This window comes from Equus quagga, chromosome 12, assembly GCF_021613505.1.
Source record: "Equus quagga isolate Etosha38 chromosome 12, UCLA_HA_Equagga_1.0, whole genome shotgun sequence".
Classification (NCBI taxonomy): Eukaryota; Metazoa; Chordata; class Mammalia; order Perissodactyla; family Equidae; genus Equus; species Equus quagga.
In genome coordinates, this window is record NC_060278.1 from 31,935,557 (window position 1) to 31,956,380 (window position 20,824).

At 41.1% G+C, this 20,824-nt stretch overlaps 1 protein-coding gene across 1 annotated transcript in view; it reads left to right on the plus strand.

The window, feature by feature from the left end:
- Positions 1-20,824, plus strand: part of DIP2C (disco interacting protein 2 homolog C) — a 472,249-nt gene that overhangs the window by 293,199 nt on the left and 158,226 nt on the right. The window contains exons 8-10 of the mRNA XM_046678001.1: positions 5,052-5,261; positions 16,009-16,143; positions 19,689-19,808. Coding sequence (XP_046533957.1) covers positions 5,052-5,261; positions 16,009-16,143; positions 19,689-19,808 — 465 coding nt within the window. The remainder of the gene's footprint in view (positions 1-5,051; positions 5,262-16,008; positions 16,144-19,688; positions 19,809-20,824) is intronic.

The following is a 20,824-nucleotide window of genomic DNA, read 5'->3' on the forward strand; positions in this document are numbered from 1 at the left end:
TACATCTATATGTTGTCTACAAGAGACACATTTAAATAGAAAAACAAGGATAGTTAAAGTCATGAAAAAATATACAATGCAAACATTAAGCATAAGAAGGTGAACAAGTCTAGTTAATATCAAAGTAGACAACAGGACAAAGTAGTACAAGATATAAAGAGGGATATTGTGTAGTGGAAAATGAGGACTTCACCAGGAAGACATAACAATGAATATGTATATACCGAAAAGCAGAACATCGTAATTTAGAAAGCAGAAACTGGCATAGTGAAGGGGAAAATAGAAAAATCAAGAATAATAATTGGAGGGCCAGCCCGGTGGCCTACTGGTTAAATTCGCACTCCACTTCAGCACCCAGCTTCAGTTCCTGGGCACAGACCTACACCACTCGTCAGTGGCAATGGTGTGGTAGTGGCTCACAAACAAAAAGAGGAAGATTGGCAACAGATACTAGCTCAGGGCAACTCTTACTCTGCAAAAAAAAAAAAAAAAGAAGAAGAAGAAGAACTGAAGATTTCTAAAATAGCCTTCTGAAATAATCATAAGAAAGATATTAAGACAACAGTATCAACCAACTTGATGCAGTTGATATTCACACAATATTACACCAAACTATTCCAGAATACACATTTGCTTTTTAATACCTTTCTTTAGGTATAATTTAATCCCATAAAATTAACCTATTTTAAGTATACAAGTCAATGATTTTTAGTAACTATATAGATTGTGCAAGCATTGCCACAGTCCAGTTTTAGAACATCTCCATCACCCCCAGAATTTTCCTCATGCCCATTTACAGTTAATTCCCATTCTCACACCCAACCCTAGGGAGCCACTGACCTGATTTATATGCCTCTATAAATATTCTAGACATTTCATGAATGAAATTATAAAATATATTCTTTTGTATCTTGTTTAGGGTAATTTTTTGAGTGTTGTCCATGTTGCAGCATTCATCAATAGTTCTTTCCTTCTTATTGCTGAACTGTTTCCTGTTAGATAGATGTATACCAGATTTTGTTTATCCATTCACTGGGGTGTGGATATTTAGCTTGTTTCCAGTTTTTGGCTATTATGAATAATGCTGCTGTCAACGTTTATGTGTATGTCTTTGTGTGTGTGTATATATATATATTTATCTTGGGGAGATTCCTAGGAGTGGAGTTAATGAGTCTTATGGTAAGTTTAACATTTAACTTTTAAGAAACTGCCGAATTGTTTCCAAAATAGCTGTACCATTTTACATTCTCACCAGCAATGTATGAGGATTTCAGTTTGTCAACATCCTCACCAACACTTGGTATTGTCTGTATTTTTTATTATAGTCATTGTAGTGGATGTGAAGTGGTATCTCACTGTGGTTTTAATATGCATTTCCCTGATGAGTAATGATGGTAAAGCATCTTCTTGTGTGCTTATTAGCCATTTGTATATATTTCTTAGTGAAATGTCTGTTCAGTTTTCTTACCCATTGTTTAAATGAGTTGTCTGTCTTCTCACTGGTTAAGAGTTCTTTATGTAATCTGAATACTAGTCCTGTATCAGATATACAATTTGCAAACTGTGACTTTTCTTTTCTTAATGGTGTCTTAATGGAGGACGGAATTATGGCCCCCCCAAAGATATCCATGTCCTAATTCCTAGAACTTGTGAATATATTAGCTTACATTGTAAAAGGGACGTTGTGCGTATGATTAAATTAAGGATCTTGAGATGGGGCAATTATCTTGGATTAACCATATGGGGCCGCTGTAATCAAAAAGCTCTTTATTCAGACAGAGAAAGACAGATACTGTAGGATGTCACTTATATGTGGAACCAAAAAAACAAAAAACTTATAGAAAAAGATATCAGATTTGTGGTTACCAGAGGCATGGGGTAGGGGTGGGAGAATTGGAGGAAGGTGGTCAAAAGGTGCGAACATCCAGTTATAAGATACTTAAGTACTAGGCATGGAATGTACACTGTGATGACTATAGTTAACACTGCCATATGATGTATATGAAAGTCATTAGGAGAGTAAATCCTAAGAGTTCTTATCAAAAGGAAAAAAATGTTTTGCCTTTTTTTGTATCTATATGAGATGATGGCTGCTAAGTTTATATAGCAGTAATCTCACAATATATGTGAGTCAAACTTGTGACGGTACACCTTAAGCTTATACAATGATGTATATCAATTATCTCTCAATAAAGCTGGGGGAAGAAGCTTCTTATAAGAGAGAGGGAAGAGTGTCAAAATCAGCGAAAAAGACAATGGAACCAGAGGTTGGAGGGCTATGCTTTAAAGATAGATGAAGGGGCTGTGAGCCAAGGATGCAGGTTGCCTCTAGCAGACAGAAAAGGTAGAAGGAACATAGCCCTGCCGACACCTTGATTTCCAGCTTCTGGCCCCAGAACTGTAAGGGGATAGGTACATGTGTTGTTGTACACTATCAAGTGTGTGGTGATTTGTTACGTTACTCAGAGGAAAATGATAGCATCTTTTGAAGCTTAAGAGTTTTTTATTTTAATAAAGATCAGTTCGTCAATTATTAGTTTATGTATTGTGCTTTTGGAAGTTTTATAAGTTTCATAGTTTTAGCTCTTTCATTTAGGTCTGTGATCCATTTTGAGTTAATTTTTGTTTATGGTGTGAGGTAGGGATCTATATTTTGTTTCTTTTTTTGGTAGATGAATATCCAGTTGCCCAACAATATTTGTTGAAAAGATGACCTTTTTCTCATTGAGTTATATTGGAACTTTGGTCAAAAATAAATTGACCGTAAATGTAAAACTTTATTCTGGATTCAGTTCTCTTCCACTGACATATATGCCTATTCTTGTGCTAATATCACCATCTTGATTACAGTAATTTCATAGTAAGTTTTGTTATCAGGTAGTGAAATCCTCCATCTTTCTGAAAATTATTTTGGCTGTTCTAGGTCCTTTGTATTTCCAAATAGGTTTTAGAATAAGCTTCCAATTTCTCAAAAAAAAAACCACCTAGGATTTTATTAGGTATTGCCTTGAATTTTTGTTAGATGTATTGCTAAGTGTTTTATCCTTTTTGATGCTGTTGTGAGTGGAATTGTTTTCTTAATTTCATTTCCAGATTGTGTAGTGTTAGTATAACGATATTTTGTAAAGATATATGTTTTATAAGGATATAATTTAAAGATATTTTATCTCTTTATCTTATATCCTGTGACCATGCTAAACTCATTTATTAATTCAAGAATTTTTTGGTGTGTTCCTTGGGATTTTCCAATACACGATCATGTCATCTGTGAATAAAGAGTTTTACTGCTTCCTTCCAATCTTGATGCCTTTAATTTATTCTTTTTGCTGTATTTCACTGGCTAGAACCTTCCAGATAATGTTGAAGAGAAGTGGCAAGAAGGGACATCCTTGTGTTGTTCCTGATCTTAGAGGAAATATATTCAGTCTTCTACCGTTAAATACAATGTTAGCTGTGGGTTTCCATGGATGCCCTGTATCAGATTGAGGAAGTTCCCTTCTTCCTGCTTTGTTGGGAGGTGTTATCAAAGAGCTATTGAGATAGCTGGTGGTAATGGTTGCACAACATTATGAATGTATTTAATACCACTGAAGTGTACACTTAAAAATGGTTAAGATGGTAAGTTTTATGTTGTGTATGTTCTACCACAGTAAAAAGAAAAAAAGCTGAAAAAAGCCTTATGTCTGAATACAAAAAAAATATGTAAATTATAATTCTAAGTTGTTTTAAAAATCAGGCTCCTACTATTATTGTTGCTTTTGTAACAAATAAACTTAAAAATTTTCCAAAAAACATAGGTCATGTCACAGTGATAATAAAATGTTAGGGAAAATATCCTTTATAAATATTGTTGTGTTTTTTTAAAAAAAATCCTCCATCTTGATTTAAGGCAAATTATTTTTCTTATTCTCATTAAATGTTCTGGAACTACTCACATCCTTAGTTCCCTCCTAGCATCTCACATATCTCTCCTATAGGTAGGCTCCCAAATGTCATTCTTACATTGAAGTTTAAATAAGAAGTACATCAATAATTCATTCTTGAAAACTTTGCTGCTAGGTGAAAAGCTATTAAATGAAAAATATTTCCATTAATTTTAATGAAAAAAGTAACGTGTTTTATCTTAATCCAAGATAAACAATTTTTACAGATAGAAAAATAAATCAAGGGGCCAGCTCTGTAGGCGGTGGTTAAGTTCATGTGCTCAGCTTTGGCGGCCTGGGGTTTCACTGGTTTGGAGCCTGGGCGTGGATCCGAACCACTTGTCGGGCCACGCTGAGGCAGTGTCCCACATGCCACAACTAGAAGAACCCACATCTGAAAAAATATACAACTATGTACTTGGGGGATTTGGGGAGGAAAAGCAGGAAAAAAAATAAAATCGAGTACATAATGAAAAAAATTGATAAGAAATGAATGTAAGAGTAAACACCTTTAGGTTGACTGTAAAATGTAATGTTTATTGTCCTCACCAAAGGAGGAGGCATAGTCTCGAGCATGTAGGTTGGTGGAGAAGAGGTGGGAGCCTTTCACCATGGTGCATTTTTCCTTATACATTTTCTTCACTGATAGCTCACTCTTGAGGAGGCGCATGGGTATCTTGCACTCATAATAAACTTAAGAATAAATTAAGTTTATACTCAGAGAAACGTCTTGGGACTAAACAAGGGCTACAAGCAGTCACACCTTGAAACACATGAAAGTTCAACATCTCTTAGAAAATGCTGCCCTTGGCCCTATTGCTTGGTCTTTGCATGCAAAGAAAACATTTGGTTTCTTCCCAAACTGTTGAGTGGAGGAAATTGGTGAGTATGTCTTTCTCTGGCATTGTAATGTCAAAAAAGACTTTTTGTAGCTTATTTAAGGCGTTTTAGATAAAAAATTCATTATACTAAAAAATAATTCATTATCTGAGAAGTGGTATAACTTTTCAAGAATGTTCCACATAAAAGTCATTGAACAGTTAGTATGTGAGGTAGGTCTGTTTGCTTGTTTGATTGGGATGTTCTTCTTTGCTGTGATGCGTAGCAAATTGTTTCTCTTTCACACAGATACCTCCTCTGGCTCGGAAGACGAAGGCTCAGTGCAGGGGGACTCCCAGGGGACCCCCACCTCCAGCCAGGGCAGCATTAACATGGAGCACTGGATCAGCCAGGCCATCCATGGCTCTACCACCTCCACCACCTCTTCCTCTTCCACCCAAAGTGGGGGAAGCGGTGCCGCCCACAGACTAGCCGACGTCATGGCCCAGACGCACATAGGTGAGTGCCTTGTCTGCGTTTTTCTTATTGTTGGTAACTAGGCCCCACTGAGTAGCTGTGGTCTTCTTGTTTACGTATTCGGCTACCTGTGCCTTGCGGTCATGGAATCCCTCAGAGGGACAACGCAAACCCTGCCCCGACTCCTGGGCTGCTCTGTCCTTCGGTTTTACTATTTTTTGCCATCCCAATGGCTTCCACAGCTAGACTCTCAGGAGCTCTCTGCTCCTAACGGAATGCATTCTCGAGCCATCCCTGCTCACATTTCCTCTCCTCACTTACGCTAAAATATGCTCCTAAATGAAATCTAATAGTGCTGGTGAACAAGGCAGGGAAGTTTAAGGTGTTTGACATTACTTTGGAAATCATTTAAGGAAGCAGAGGTCTTTAATCAATACTGCTCTATACTTTCTGCTGTGAGTGTTTAGATTTCTTGGGTGATGAAAGTATTTTGTATATAGGTTCTGTAATGAGTGAGATCCTCTATGTTGGGAAAAAAACACAAGGTTAGGAAGCATTGCCTGAGATGTTTGAAATTAGTGTAAGAAAGGAGATTAAGTAAGAATTATTAGAGGAAAAGAGAGTATATTGGCTGAGCAGTGTGGCTGTATGAAATGTGGGTGAATAAGGTACTTTTCTGCCTCCACTTACCCCTGTCACTCATTATGCTGGGGAAATGAGGCCTTGTCTGGTATGCAGGGGACAAGTATGATGTCCAAATCTGTTCTGATCCATTTTCAGCTGTGGATTAAGATTTTTAAAGTTTTAGTAATAAAAATTTTCATAAAGTAATTCTGTATGCTCTCCATTAAAATAGCAGTGTGGACATGAGTTCACCACCCCCAAAGGAGAAAACCCAATATAAGACACAGGTGCACATTCTCCTCACCACTTCACACCTCAACTCTGAAAAATTCCCAACTTAGAAAACAGATAAATGTAATGAATGAATTAAATACTCTGTGAACATCTCAGACTCACACAGTGTTTATTTCTGGATTATTAGTTACTAGACAGAGTCAAGGAATTTCAAACTGCCTCCTTAGGACTCAGCCCCAACAGCACTCACTCAGAATGAAGTTGAAGTTAAAGGTGTCAGCCTTTTCGATATCAGAAATGAGACTGTTTTTCCACTGGTGGGACACAGGAGAGCTGGGTCTGATCTCAGTTGTGACGTTAATGGCTGCTGACGTCTTCAGAAAACATCTCTCCCTGCTTTGCTTTTTAAGTAGGAGAAAAAAAAAGAATTATAGTTTGTTTCCTTTGTACCTCTCAGAAGTGTTTTGAGTAAAAGGAGAAAATAGGAGTATTCTTCAAAAATTTTTAAAGTAACACTCAAATGCAATGTAACATTATTAAATTTCAGTTTAACATGTTTTCAATAACATGTACTGAGAATCTCTATTTGAAATCATAGTAAGTTAAAAATTAAACAGAAATGTGTGACCTTTAAATATTTTTAGATAATAAAGTTTCTTCTCATGTGTGTTTTGGAATCCGCAGTAGTGGCTGAGGTTCTGTCGTTGTGCTCCATCCAGCAGGTATGCCGATAGGTTAGACATGGAATTCCCTCCACCTCTGCCACTCACTCCAACCTTGGAAATACACATTATTCTGATTCGGTTCACTTTTAAGGAAGTATCAGAATCTCACCAAGAGAAACGCTTAATTTTGAACAAATTAATCACTGCATTTGGCTCTCCCTTTGTGAATTTACATGTGGAATAATACTGGAGGAAATTATAGCATGGTGACTTAAATTTATCCAGACTATAAAAGGGTGCATTACTCATGTACCTCAAGTCTCACTGTAACCTAAATATAGCTTTTGTGTGACCTTTCAGTAATTTCTAATTTGGCACAAAGGTAAGTTACTAGAATATCTGGGAATTTTCTGTAAAGATGAAAAAAACTTTTTTAAAGAAAACAGTGGCAAAATAATAAAACAACGAAAAAAGAAGAATTAAAATACTTTATTCCTGTGGCAAAGAAAAGAAGTCAGAGAATTGGCAGCATTTGGACCTTTTGTTGAGATCATGGAAAGCCTACACATAAGAAAATTATGTGTGTTTTAGGAATTTAGGGTAAAATAAACCACCAACTTGACCTCTAATCCTGCAGTGAAGTACTTGGGTAGAGTCTATAGGCACTTTTGCCCCATGACAGGAGTAGGAGACCATAAAGGCGGTGAAGAGTATGTCACAAAGTGGGCTGTTCTTCCTCTTTGTCCTTAGTGGACTGAAATCCCAATCCTTGTAGGTTTCCATCAGGAGGACATAAATAGGGACACCACATGTGTATCTCCATAGTTGAGCTGGTTTAGCACACAATGCAAAGTCCCCTACCAGGTTGTTTTTTCTTCCTCTGGCTCTGCTTGTTGTTGTCTCTTTAGTGATGTGCTGCTACCTTCATGCTTAAGACTCTGACAGTGAGGCCTCCAAGACATTCCCCATCCTGAGGTGCTAAGGACTGAGAATATGCACATTTGTAATGCAAGAAATGAGACCTACTGTCAGGTCTCCCCACAACCTCAGATGGAATGATATCATCACCTCGTAGGCCCTCACTCCGTTGTGAGAACCTGAAGGCTTCTGGATCGTTATCACAAAGTATTTACGTTATTCAGAACCTCTGTGCATGCCACATTCTAAAGACAGTTGGATAAGAAAGGATTAGTACCTCTAGAATATTCTATCAGTATCAAAATTGAGGAACGTAACTTACAGTAACCAGAGGAATTAATGGAACATTTTTAAACCTCAAGAGGCATATTTGCAAAAAGCCTGAGAGTAAATTATAGGAGTTAGTTATCTACATAGAAATGGAGAAATTGAAGAGAAAATATTTATTAATGCATGTCCAGACTGAGATAAAAACAAAGCAGAATAACTTTGTTGTACATTCAGAATCAAATTTTGTGTATTCAGAAACTTAAAGAGACTTCTGCATGAGTTATTCTCTCATTTTGTAGCTACAGATAAATTGATAAGGTCTCTGTCACCCTTTGTTAACTGACACATCTGAGGCATTGTCACATATAGGCTCCATCAGCATGTGTCGGGGTTGCATTGTCATTACCAGATATTCATAGAAGTAATTGACATTTCCAGAATATTTTAGAATTCCTTGACATGAGTGCTGCTTTTGATGTGTGCTACCTGTACTAGCAAGCAAATTCTCATCAGATTTCTTGCATTTAATCTTGCTAAGAAGATAGAAGTCAAAAGGCGAATATATGCACCCCACATATCTGTTGCATAATTAGCATGAGTCTAGATAGTGCATTTTTTTTAGTCTAGATTCTAGTTTACTAGGGAATTTATTCAGAGGCTTGAATAGCTATTGTTGACATAAATTACCCTAATTTGTTTATGTATAATCATCCACAATATCAGAGAATTCTTTTATAATTGCTCTGTTGATACTTTTCAAACATTTACAAACAGTCTTAAAATGTCAAATACATATGGAGGATGGTGATGTTGGCAAAGCCCACACACCTGGCGTTGGGGGTCTCCCTCCTAGCTACCCCCACCCCACCCCCCCAGCTAGGGTATCCTCACAGCTAGAGCATCATAATTCTACAGCAGGGTCAGCAAGTTTTTCCTGTAAAGGGCCAGAGAATAAATATTTTAGGCTTTGTGGGCTGTACGGTCTCAGTTGCAACTATTCAACTCTGCTCTCTAGCACAAGAGCAACAATAAATGGTATGTAAACATGGCTGTGTGCCAATAAAACTTTATTTATAAAAACAGGAGGCAGACCTCACTGTAATCCATAGTTGTTTTAGAGAGTTTTAAGCCACTATTGAAAAAGCAAGCAGGAAAAAAAAGATTTTTCAGTAGATAACACAGGCAGATATTCTATTAATTACGTATTTCTTGTGGCTCATTGGGTAATATGGTACTAAAAGAAACTTGGCTTGAGAGGTGGACCTCTCATCAGCTGAGATGACAGTAGGAATTTTTAGTTAAGTCCTAATGCTGGCTTCTAATCCTTGTCATCATGTTTCGTTGGTAATAGATAAAGCTGAGATCTGCACAAATACATTCACTGAATTGAGCAAATATCACCATATACCTTTTTCCATCTCCTTGTGGAAAGTCTTTAACTGCTGATCCAGCTCAAATGTCTCCATATCTTTCTCCATTCTTTTGCTGTTTCCTTTTCTGGGAAAGAATACTCCCCCTTCCCAAGGTTCATCCTTCATCCCTCTGGATCCAGCTCCTCCTGAATTTGCTAGCTCATTTCTTTTCTCTTTTGCATCTTACCCTGCCTGCCTCATCAGTGAACCCTAGCTTTGGATGTTATTCACCCATGGTTTCCTCCTCTTCTGGCCACATCACTCTCTGGCTCTCCTTCCCTGTTCTGGTCCTTTCCTCTCCTTCTTGTGGCTCCTCTCCCGACCCTGTCTCTACATTCTTACTGATTTCAGACTTCATCCACTTCCACAGTTTTCAAGGCCACCTGCTCTTCCAGGACTCACACATCTGTATTTGCCACCCTGAAATCCTTTACCAGCCCACATTTCAAAGTGCCTTTCGACACTGTATATGGCCCTGCCCAGTACCCTGAGATCAGTCCATCAAAAAAGGCCTCAAACTCCCATGAGCAGGCCCCAAACCAGCCATGCTTTGCTCCTAGTTCCCACATGTCATCAGTGTCCACGTGCTGCGCATTTGGCTGCCCGTGTGTCTTGCAAACCTTCTTCCTCTGAATTACTGCTCCCAGGACCGTGGGTCCAGGCGCCTCCCCTTCCCTCTGGACTGTTGCAGCCCTCTCTGGCCCTCATGTCCCTTCCTTTCCACACTATCCTGTAGCTCGCTGCTCTATCAGTATTGTCAGGGCACAGGTCTGAGCCTTTTATCCCCAAAAATGCTTTTGGGGTTTTCACCTCTGACAACTGATTTTGTTTATTTGGATTTTAAACTTAGAATCAAAGTAATGATTTTTGGGCCCATGGGTATCCTAACCTGTCATCCACTGTGTGCTCCACTCTGCAGAAAGGCCTCACAGACCTGCTTACACACACCTTGGAATATGTAAGAGAAATTCGTCTATTTAGTTCTGCTGTTTTTTTTCAATATCTAAATGCTTTTAATTCAGAAAGTGGTAACACAATCATTTACACATTTATGCACATGAGTTTCACAGATTCTTTCTTGGACCTCTTGAGAGGAAAGGGTCCCCAAACAAGGGAGAAAAGGCAGAGAGGGAAACCTTCGGGCCTGTGTGAATGGGGCCCGAACACAAGGATGGCAGGGTATGACGTCCTTTAGCTCCCCCAGCCACAGTAAAGAGTGAGTAGCAGCATTCTTGTCCTGCAGTTGAGAAGACTGAGGCTTAGAAAAGTTGATATGATGCCCCAGGGCACCCAGCTAATGAGTGGTGGGCAGGAATCAGGCTCAGATCTGCTAGATGGAGGAGCACCCACTCATGACAGTCAGCAGTCATGCTCTCTCCTCAATATCTCTATTCTACCTTGGCCTTGCTTGTTAAAAATGGTTAAAAACGCTTTCTAGACAAAGGTACAATTACACTTTGCATAAACAAAGAAGATTTCAGTGTCCCTGTCACAACCTCACTGGGTCTGTGGTCTGTGCAGGCTTTGTGACAGTTGGAGTCTTTCATTGTGAATTTGAATTTGGTGGTATAAAAATCAGGAAACTGTTGTCTGAAATTAAAGATTCTTGTTCTGATATTAGAACAGACTTCCTAAGCTTTGTCTAACAGTCACTATCATGACTTCTAGGGATTTTCATGGCATAAATGTGTGGGGGAGGCAGTTCCAGTCTGAGAACCTGTATAGTCCCCCTAAAGTCAACCTGACCCTTCAAACTTTGCCAAGAGAAATGTTTCAGTATGGAACCACTGAGCCCTTTTCTCACCTTCTCTAGGTTTAGTCTGTGGGTGATTTATTTGCCTGCAAATTTGAAAAGGAACTATGAATCCCCATTAGCAGTATCTCATACTCACACACACAGGAAAAGTTAATCTGCAGCAGAGGACAGGTAAACAAAGTATATTATTCTGTCCCTGAGTGATTATGAAAAGAATAAGAAGATAAACCCTTACTTACATTGTCATGTCTCACCTTTGGTTGAGACACAAGTTACAGCTTTCCCGTTAGGTGCATTCCAATCAAGCCAGTGAAAGTAGACTGCTGGTGAAACCAAAGAAGAAAGTCTCTCCTTCTGAGTAGCTGCATATGGAAGAAGGATGGATGCAGTAAGCAATCAAGCTGAGGCCTCCAGCAGGAAAGCTGGATGTTCTGACTTGGTCGAGGGCCGGCTCCTTCCCTCAACGTCATTGCAGATTCCTTTTGCCATGTGTCTTCGCTCATTGAGATTATGTCTGGTGCAGTTGAACTTTTGCTCTGTTCACCTCCACATGTTCATTGAGGAACCTGGTTTTCCCCCACCATGTGGAGGGCATAGTTGTGTCCTCTTAGGAAGCTGGAGCAGCTTGACAGACAGGTGGCCTGAGGGTCTGTATCACAGGGACCTCATTCCTTCCTTTCTGCTCAATGACAGTAGTGGTTGAGTTGACCATAGGAAGCTCGGGATGGAGCATTCTTGATACGTGGAAGATTGGGTTCCTTTAAATGCATTATTCATTACCCATCATCAGTTAGTGGACCACGAGCACATGGCTCTCTACACATGAAAACCAGATTTCCTATTTTTCTTTTCTTCATTTAGAAGTTATTTGGAGACTGAAAAATAATTAACATGGCGTAAAAGTAGGATCCATCACCACTGGCCCCCGGGGGATTCCCAGTGAGACAGTTAGAATTAAAGAATGCTTCTTTTCAGCTGGTGTTAGAACCAGAGGCATTTTATCTGAATTGTCAAGTGTTCTTTAATTTATTCATTCTTATGCTCATTCATTCTTTGAACTATTCCTCCAACATTTGCTGAGCGTAGACAGCATGGGCTGAGTGCCATGTAGTGTCAGCATCTGAGTAGGACACAGGAAGCCAGATTGAGCAGGTGAGTAGGAAGGAGTTAGGTCAAGAAAGCAGGGAATTTTCAAGGCAGAGCTGAGCAGGGAGACCAGCCGGTATCCTGAAATGGTCATCCTGGAAACAGCTGTCCAGATGGGGTGGATGTTGGTAAGAGTAACAGACCGAACCCCAGAATGGGAGGGGGGAGATTCAGGAAGTGAGATGGCAGCCCTGGTGCTGATGGAGCCAAAAGAGATTGCAGGTGCATCACGAATGATGGCTGAGTTATACTTCCTCCTCCTTTCCTCTTGCGCCTGTCTCAAATTGCAGATTCTTAAGGAACCCATGTCGGCTGCGGAGAGTGAAAGCGATGCAGGGGCAGATGAGACAGAACCCCCCGTGGGGAGCAGATGTGAAGGTCCCGGGGCTCACAGTGGAGGTGACACTTGACAGGTGCCTGGAAGCGTGGCCGCCATTTTTCTTTTGATTTTAAAAGTGCTGGGAAATTGATCCAAGGAATAGTGGGCCATCTTGCTCAGGAGATACAAACCTGCTCTGACAAGAGTTCTTAATCTTCAGAATGCTCCTGATGTACATGGACTTCATTGGCCTTATGCCTGGAGCCAATGAACATTTCAGACCTTTGAACCTGCACCTTCAACTTGGCTCCACTTCTTACCCATCAACAAGTGTGTCTTGAGCATCTGTTATGTACAATGTTCTTTTAAATAGTCCTCAAAAGATAGGTAACCTAATGAAATACTGGAGGCCCGATCTTTATCAAAATACAATGGGGAACAGTGCGTCACTATAGCAGCAGAACATTCTCTGGCTCCCTAACTGAAGCCAGCCTCTGGGTTTGTGACCTACAGTGACAGCATATTCAAGGAGTTTGAAAGGGAGTGGCAGGGGAGATGACATGTAAATAAATTTGGAAAACACTTTGAATTCACCCAGCTGTCACTCTTCCTATTTTTTTAACCACCAGATGAATTGGAATCATTATTTTTCCCTACTTCAAAGTGGAAACATTGCAGTATTCCTGCCACCCAACACAAAGATTGATTGGCTTTCACCAGTGATGTGGCTATAGGGTAGCTTAAACACAAGTAAATCTGAATGGAATCAGAATGCAGTGAACTCACATTTTAGCTGCTTTTGTTTTAGGTGGCTAATTTGAAAACTTGCTCATCATACATTAGTGTCTGTTGTATTTTCATCTGAAGTATGAGGCCCCAGTAAGTACTACTTAGCCATGAAGAATTAGATCATTTTGAAACATGAAATAGTCTATTTGGCCAAAGCACAGGTGGAGGTGGTGAAAACGATGAACACGGTGTCTGAAACATTAACGAGGCCCTTGGAGCGATCCTCTCCCTCCCTCTCAACCTTCCCCTCCATGACCTGATAAAGCATCGTGACCTTGCTCACCTCCCTCTCACAGGCCCCCCTTTTCTGGGCTAAGATCCAAGAAGCTGCGCTTAAGGATATATTGTAGTTTGCTGGGCTGCCAGTACAAAATACCACAGGCTGGGGGCTTAAACAATAGGCGTTCGTTGCCCCTCAGTCCTGGAGGCTGGAATCTGAGAGCCAGGTGTGGGCAGGACTGGTTCCTCCTGAGGCCTCTCTCCTCAGCATGTAGACAGACATCTTCTCCTGTGTCCTCACATGACCGTCCTTCTGTGTGTGTCTGTGTCCTAATGTCCTCCTCCCATAAGGAACCAGTCCTATTGGATTTGGCCCACCCAATGATTTCATTTTACCTTAATCACCTCTTTAAAGGCCCTTCTCCAAACAGTCACATTCTGAGGTCCTGGGGGTTAGGGCCCCAGCATGTGAATTTTGATGAGACACAGTTCAGTCCACAACAGGGTGAATACTCTTGGAAAGGGAGACAAGAAATGGGGCACTCAGCTCTCTGCTGATGGCCTGTGTTTAGGGCTTTGGTACCACTTATCATGCTTTACAGAGATTCCAAGGGTTCAGACCCTGGATGAATAGTGGCTTATTGGGGCTGCCACTCGTGCCAGTGTTTATCTCACAGCACGCTGGCATCTAAAACCTCCCTTCAGCACATGTCTGTGCACCTAACAATAACAGTGCTTGAATGCTTGTGTGTATTTATCGACTTAATTCCCACTATAACCTTACAAGGTCAGTATTGTCATTATCACCTCCATTTTACAGAGAAGGAGACTAAAGCTTGGAAAGGTCCGTCACTGGTCCCAGGTGATCAACAATGAGCAGTGGACCTGGGAACCAAACTGGGGACTGTTGGTGGCCCCAGCCCTCAACCCCCGCTCCCCACGTACGTTTCCACACACGTGCTGAATCAGTGTGCCTGGACAAAAGGTCTCCCGAGAGTCTGGGCACATTGGGGTGAGTGGTCACCCTGGGTTGCTACACTTGAAACTTTCCCAGAATACAGGTTAATTTTCCTTAGCTGCAAGTCTCAATTCTTGTAGTGTCCCTTAATCTATGCAAGCTTTTCTGTATACGTACTGTGTACACACATATGCACTCACACATAAACCTCTGTATGCAGTCAAGCCTCACAATTGGCTGATTCCGTGCTTGTGAATCCACCTACTTGTTAAAATAACTTGTAACCCCAAATCAGTCCTATGACCTTCTCACAGTCATGTGAGGACATTCTCATGTTCCCAGCTGAGGTGGAACAGGGCTGCGCTCAGCCTTTGTGCTCCAGCTCAGGCTGTAAACAGTGTCCCTTATGTAATCTGCTCGGTGTCCTGTTTTTCCTCATTCTTGTGCTTTTGTTGGTGATTTCAGTGTTTAAGACGGCCCCATGTGTAGTGCTGAAGTCAGCAGCATCTGGAGGAGAGAGGCCTTCCGGAACCTGCTCTCCTTTCAACAGCACAAAGTAATGTGCTTGTGTCACATGGAACTATAGGATCTTGACAAGTTTCTATCTAATAAGGATTAACGAATCAAAGTTAATAGTATAAAACCCTTATCAGAACTTAGGATGTATAAAATGTCATTGATGCTTTCATTTGACATGCTGTCCTTAATGCCTTATTTAATAAATGCAGAAGTTGTGTTTTCCCATGTAACCATTTAAGTGCTTAACTGTATCATTAATGAAAGCCGTGGGCAAGGACTGCTGCAGGTCTCACTGTGCATGACATGGCACCCGGTACACACTAGATTGTAAACAGATGTATTTTGAATGACTGTTCAGTATTATTCATGCTAAAACAAATAATATACTAATACTTCTTGAATGCTCACCCTCTATCAAAAAATGTCCCAAGAACTTTATACATGTTAATTCATTTAACCTACCCTACAAGGAGGTAGCCATTATTATTCCCATTTGATAGATGAGGAGCCTGAGGCACAAAGAGGTTAAGACACTTCCCAAGACTTGAGGAATTTGCAGAGCTGAGATTCAAACCCCAGGCTCTCTGCCTCCAAAGCTTGAGCTCTTAACTGCCTTTCCTATGACAGACAGGAAAATTACTCTGATATGAACAGACACATAACTTACAATATCTCTTTTTCCATTGGCTGCTTGAAAATTACTTTAGTTAAAATGTCACAGTGCTTCATCAATGTGGCTCCTGTTATGATATTACGTCTGAAGTTTTATCTACCTTTGTTCCATTTTGAGCTGTATAAAGTATCTTAAAGACCATCTTTATGCTGAGATTTCTGTAGTAGACTTGGATTCAGGGTCATGGTCTCTTCTTAGGATGTGCAGTTTTTGAAACCCCATTGGTTACTTAGCCTTCAGAATAACTGTCATGATAACCAGAAAACTTGTAATTGGCTTCTTTACAGAAAATCACTCTGCACCTCCTGATGTAACCACTTACACCTCAGAACACTCAATACAAGTAGAAAGGCCGCAAGGCTCAACGACATCACGGACAGCACCCAAGTATGGCAATGCTGAGCTCATGGAGACTGGTGATGGTATGTCTTCAGCAACTTCTTTCCTTCTTTGTAAATTCTAATTTCTACTAACTTGCCTTTCTGTGCCCATGATGGGATGTGTTTCTTCTAGATGCACAGTCAGCTCATTGAATCTCATATATCATGTTCTTCAGGAGCCACCCATAGAAGGTGGTATAGTCACAAGAATTGCAAATTATCTCCAAGTTGGCCAAGAGTTACTCCTTGTAGGAAAAAATGTCACGTTGTAGGAATTTAGTCATGAGAAGAAAAAGAAATTTTATAAGACTTGTGTTTTTACTAATGAATAATGAGTGTTGGTTCAGCAGTTAAGAAATTAGTGTCAAGTGTTTAGACCATCAGTGATTATTTAGAAGGGCAAGACGAAGTTCAATGTAAAACAAAATAATTGACAGATATGGGCTAGTGTGGTGCTTTAGACTTTGGAAGAAAGAGCGTCTTTTTTTTCTCCATATTGGAAAAAGTATTAGCGATTTGAAAAAATACAGCAGTAGGGGGTTATCTTTTACTCCTCGTATCTCCCATCTTGGTATGTTCTGATTACGGTGGCCGTTTCTGTCACCCAATCTGAAGTAGCAGGACTTGAACATGAGCTTCATGCTCTATTCTGCTGTCTTTAAGTCTCAGTCCTTCGTTGGGTCATGAAAGTTAGAATAGAACCCGATGATGATATAAAATGTTATTTTCGTTGAAGATAGCCAGAGTAGCTTTGGTGTGCCATCCATCCCACTGTGCTCATGTCCCATTGTACCGTGTGATTTGGAGGCAGTGAGGAAGACCTAGACCCAGCCTCTAACAGGCAGCATGCACTTCATTATGGTCAGAGCCCAAAGTCACCGGGTTTCATGAGCTCTCCATTGGTACATTTGAGGTCACTCCAGTTTTAATAACTTTATTGTCTTTGAAGTCCATCATCTTCTCCTACTCCCCCAGTTAAGTAAGTATGTTGTCCATATGACTCCATATGAGTCACGTGTGGTCCAGGCCAGTGTTTCTCAGTGTGATAACCTCTCATATCAGAACCACCTGGGCTGCACCCCTGACCTAACACATCAGAAGCTCTGATCTGGGTCCTAGGATGATTATTATAGGTTCTAAACTAAGCTGGAGAACCAGTAATCCTGTGGAATGATCTCCGTCTGAACTAAATTAAGTGGAACTATTTGATGGGGAAATACTATGTTAAGATATTCTGAATTCTCGGTTGTATATTTTTACATGTTTTCAAAACTTTAAAATATTTAATATCTCAATTCTGAAAGTGCTTATAGACTATTGTAAAACTACCTACTAAAATGTTTTTTTATTTGATAGAAAAATTTCCTTGAATTCTGTCATTCCAAAAGCCGAGGTCTGTTTTTGTGATACCACACAATGGAAAAGGAGGACTCTGCCTCAGCCACTATGGGAAAGACCTGCCTCCAGGCCGTAGTTCTTCAGACTGAGAGCTGTAAAGTTTCCAAACCCATAGTTACCAGGTGCCAGTTCTGAGCTCCTTTCAGCGACAATGAAGTTTGCCTGCAGGGGATATATTTGATCCTGTTAAGGATGTCAGCATGTTGGCACTCCTTTTGTTCATTAATTTGGGCTATTTATTTATTTTATTCGTGTGTGTATGAGGAAGATTACCCCTGAGCTAACATCTGTGGCAATCTTTCCCTGTTTTATGTGGGATGCTGCCACAGAATGGGTTGTGAGCGGTGCTATGTCTACGCGTGGGGTCCAAACCTGCAAACCCTGGGCTGCTGAAGCAGAGCGCATGAACTTAACCATTAGGCCACCAGGCAGGCCCCATGGTCTATTTATTTTAAAATTTTAAAACTTCATGCCTGGGGCTGGCCCAGTGGCACAGCCGTTAAGTTTGCACGTTCCACTTCTTGGCGGCCTGGGGTTTGCCGGTTCAGATCCCAGGTGCGGACATGGCACCACTTGGCACGCCATGCTGTGGTTGGCGTCCCACATATTAAAAAAAAGTAGAGGAAGATGGGCACGGATGTTAGCTCAGGGCCAGGCTTCCTCAGCAAAAAAGAGGAGGACTGGCAGTAGTTAGCTCAGGGCTAATCTACCTCAAAAAAATAAAAAATAAAAAAATAAAACTGATGTGGATTAAGGCTGCCCCAGCTAGAGAAGCTCAAGGTGACCTGGCCTACATGCCAAACTATATGACCCAGTGGACTTTTGTTATGGTATGAATTAGGACTGCCCCAGGGAGAGAAGCCCAGGGCATCCTCACCTACATGCCGATCTATATGGCCAGATTCGTATCTAAAGTTATATGACCGCACAATAACCAGACCCCATCTGCACTGAAATCATTTAATGACTTTTTACAACCTCTTTTCTTTTCTCCAGTAAAAATAAGTCACGTACCCATGCCTTATAAAATTAGCCCTAACCCTCAACTCGGGGCAGCAGCAGGAGCTCTGACCGCCTGTGGGTCCTGTCCCCACGCACCAGCTCTGCCTGCCCATGGGTCCTGTCCCCATGCCAGCGGGGGCAGCAGCAGCTGCTCTGCCTGCCCATGGGCCCTGTCCCCATGCCAGCCGGGGCAGGAGAAGCGGCGGCAGCAGAAGCTCTGCCTGCCCATGGGTCCTGTCCCCATGCTATTCCACACTATTCTCTAAATAAAAGAGCACTACTGCCACATCTTGAGAGTCTAAGAAATCTTTCTTTCGACTCCTCAGCTCACCGATCCCGCATCAAAACTTCATGCCTTTTTCAGTGATCAGTTAACTTAATCAGTTTTCAAAATGCTGTCGCATTCATTGTTGTAAGTAATAAATATATTATCATTAAATCGGATTTATTTTTCTCGACACGTGAAGTATATTCTAGTACTCTATGTTATATGAAAAAATGAATTTAGAGACTTGAAATTGCTGTGCTTCTAGCTTGCATTGCCTGAGAGTTTACTCAAAGACAGGTAGGAAGGACCGGTGGTCCCCTGTGAGAGGGCAGGGCCTGCCACAGAGCTTGTGGAACCTGAGTCCTGCTTGCTTTCGTCAGGAAGTGCGGGGCGGCAGCGCCAGACAATCACCTAGAGCCCAGACGCTACAGAGCAGCCAAATTCACTTCTCCAGCAGAATGTTGTTTTGGCCCCTGCAAGGCCAAGCACCAGTGGTCTCTGGGACTCAGGGAGGGTCTCGCTGCTTTGTCAGCTCTCTGACTCCTGTTGAGAGTGGAGAACCTGAGACAGTGTGACTGTTTTAGGAATTAGAGATGGGACCAAGCCTTCTCTGTGGTCCAGAGTCTTCCCGACATCACCAAACCAGGAGGACTCGTGAAGTGAAGGAGAATGATTTCTGCCGCTTCTTTACCCTCCTGTGGTTCCCTGCAGGGTCCCTGCACTGTGGCAGTCCACCCAGTGGAATATCTTCACTCTGCACATCGTCTCAGGTGACACTTTGAGGGATACTCAGTCTCAAGCGCATTCGCCTGCTTCTCACAGCCCTCACAATGGAGCCAGAGCGTCACAGCCGTGTTATGTGGCTGCTCATTCAGCTGTGATGTCCTGCAATCAGCTCATCTGTGCTTCTGTTTTTCAGGAGTGCCAGTAAGTAGCCGGGTATCAGCAAAAATTCAGCAGCTCGTCAACACCCTCAAACGACCTAAACGACCGCCATTAAGGGAGTTCTTTGTTGATGACTTTGAAGAATTGTTAGAAGGTAAAAGAACCCTTTCCCATCCCCATTTGTTTCATTGTCCCTATGGTACCATAAACTACAATGATATTTTTTCTACAAAGGTATTTTACTTCTTAAGAGCAGTAATCTCTCCGCATTCAGTGGAAGACAGGAGTCTTATCTAGAGACTGTAGTTACTGCTCCCCAAGGTCCTTAAAGGTGCGCTGAGCACTGCGTGGTTGGATAGATTTCCAAACTGATTATTTGTTTATCGTCCTCAGCAGAATATGATTTTGGATTTTGTCCCATGAGCCAGGCCTCTTTCTAAGGGCTCCATCAAGTTTCAGAAATGCAAGTAAATTATAGAAAACCTTAGCTCATGGTGAGGCATTGCTCTCTGCATAAGCTTGTTGAGAGGAACGCAGAGGGCTCGTATAGAAGGCCTCGTTTTCCTCCACTCTCTACAAATTCAGGCACAGTGTCTTATCCTCTGAATGCTTGTGAGCCTTTTAACACAAACTACCTAAAAAAAAAATACTGCTTATTGTGTCAAACCCAAACTCTTTATTTCTGTTCTTTATACCACAAGTAAGATATAGCTGATTTTCTGGCCAGGAGGTAGAAATTGTCAACTATGAGAGAGAAACATTTCTAAAGAGTTGGGTAAATTGTATTTTATTATGAGGCATTTGTTTTTCTTTTGTTTTACTCAAGGAAATACGCTCTGTGCTAGTTATTCATAGTAGTTGTAGCAAATTTAAATTTGCATCTCACTATTTAAGGGCAAAATATAATTTAGCAAGATTCGAGCTCTTTGGAATCTGGAATTGCTAGTGTATGTCAGTAATTGATATTTTAAACAAAGACTCTAGGTGTGTTAAAATATATGGTTTTACTTGTCCTCAGTTTATAATGCACTCAGGTCGCCCTAAGTTACCCATCCCTGTTACTGCCTTGGAAATTATACGAATTCAGTGCTTCCATCCATCCATGAGGCCAGTGTGTAGGCCCTGGCCCTGATTCCAGAAGAGCGTGTGCATGTTTTCTGTCTGTTAATG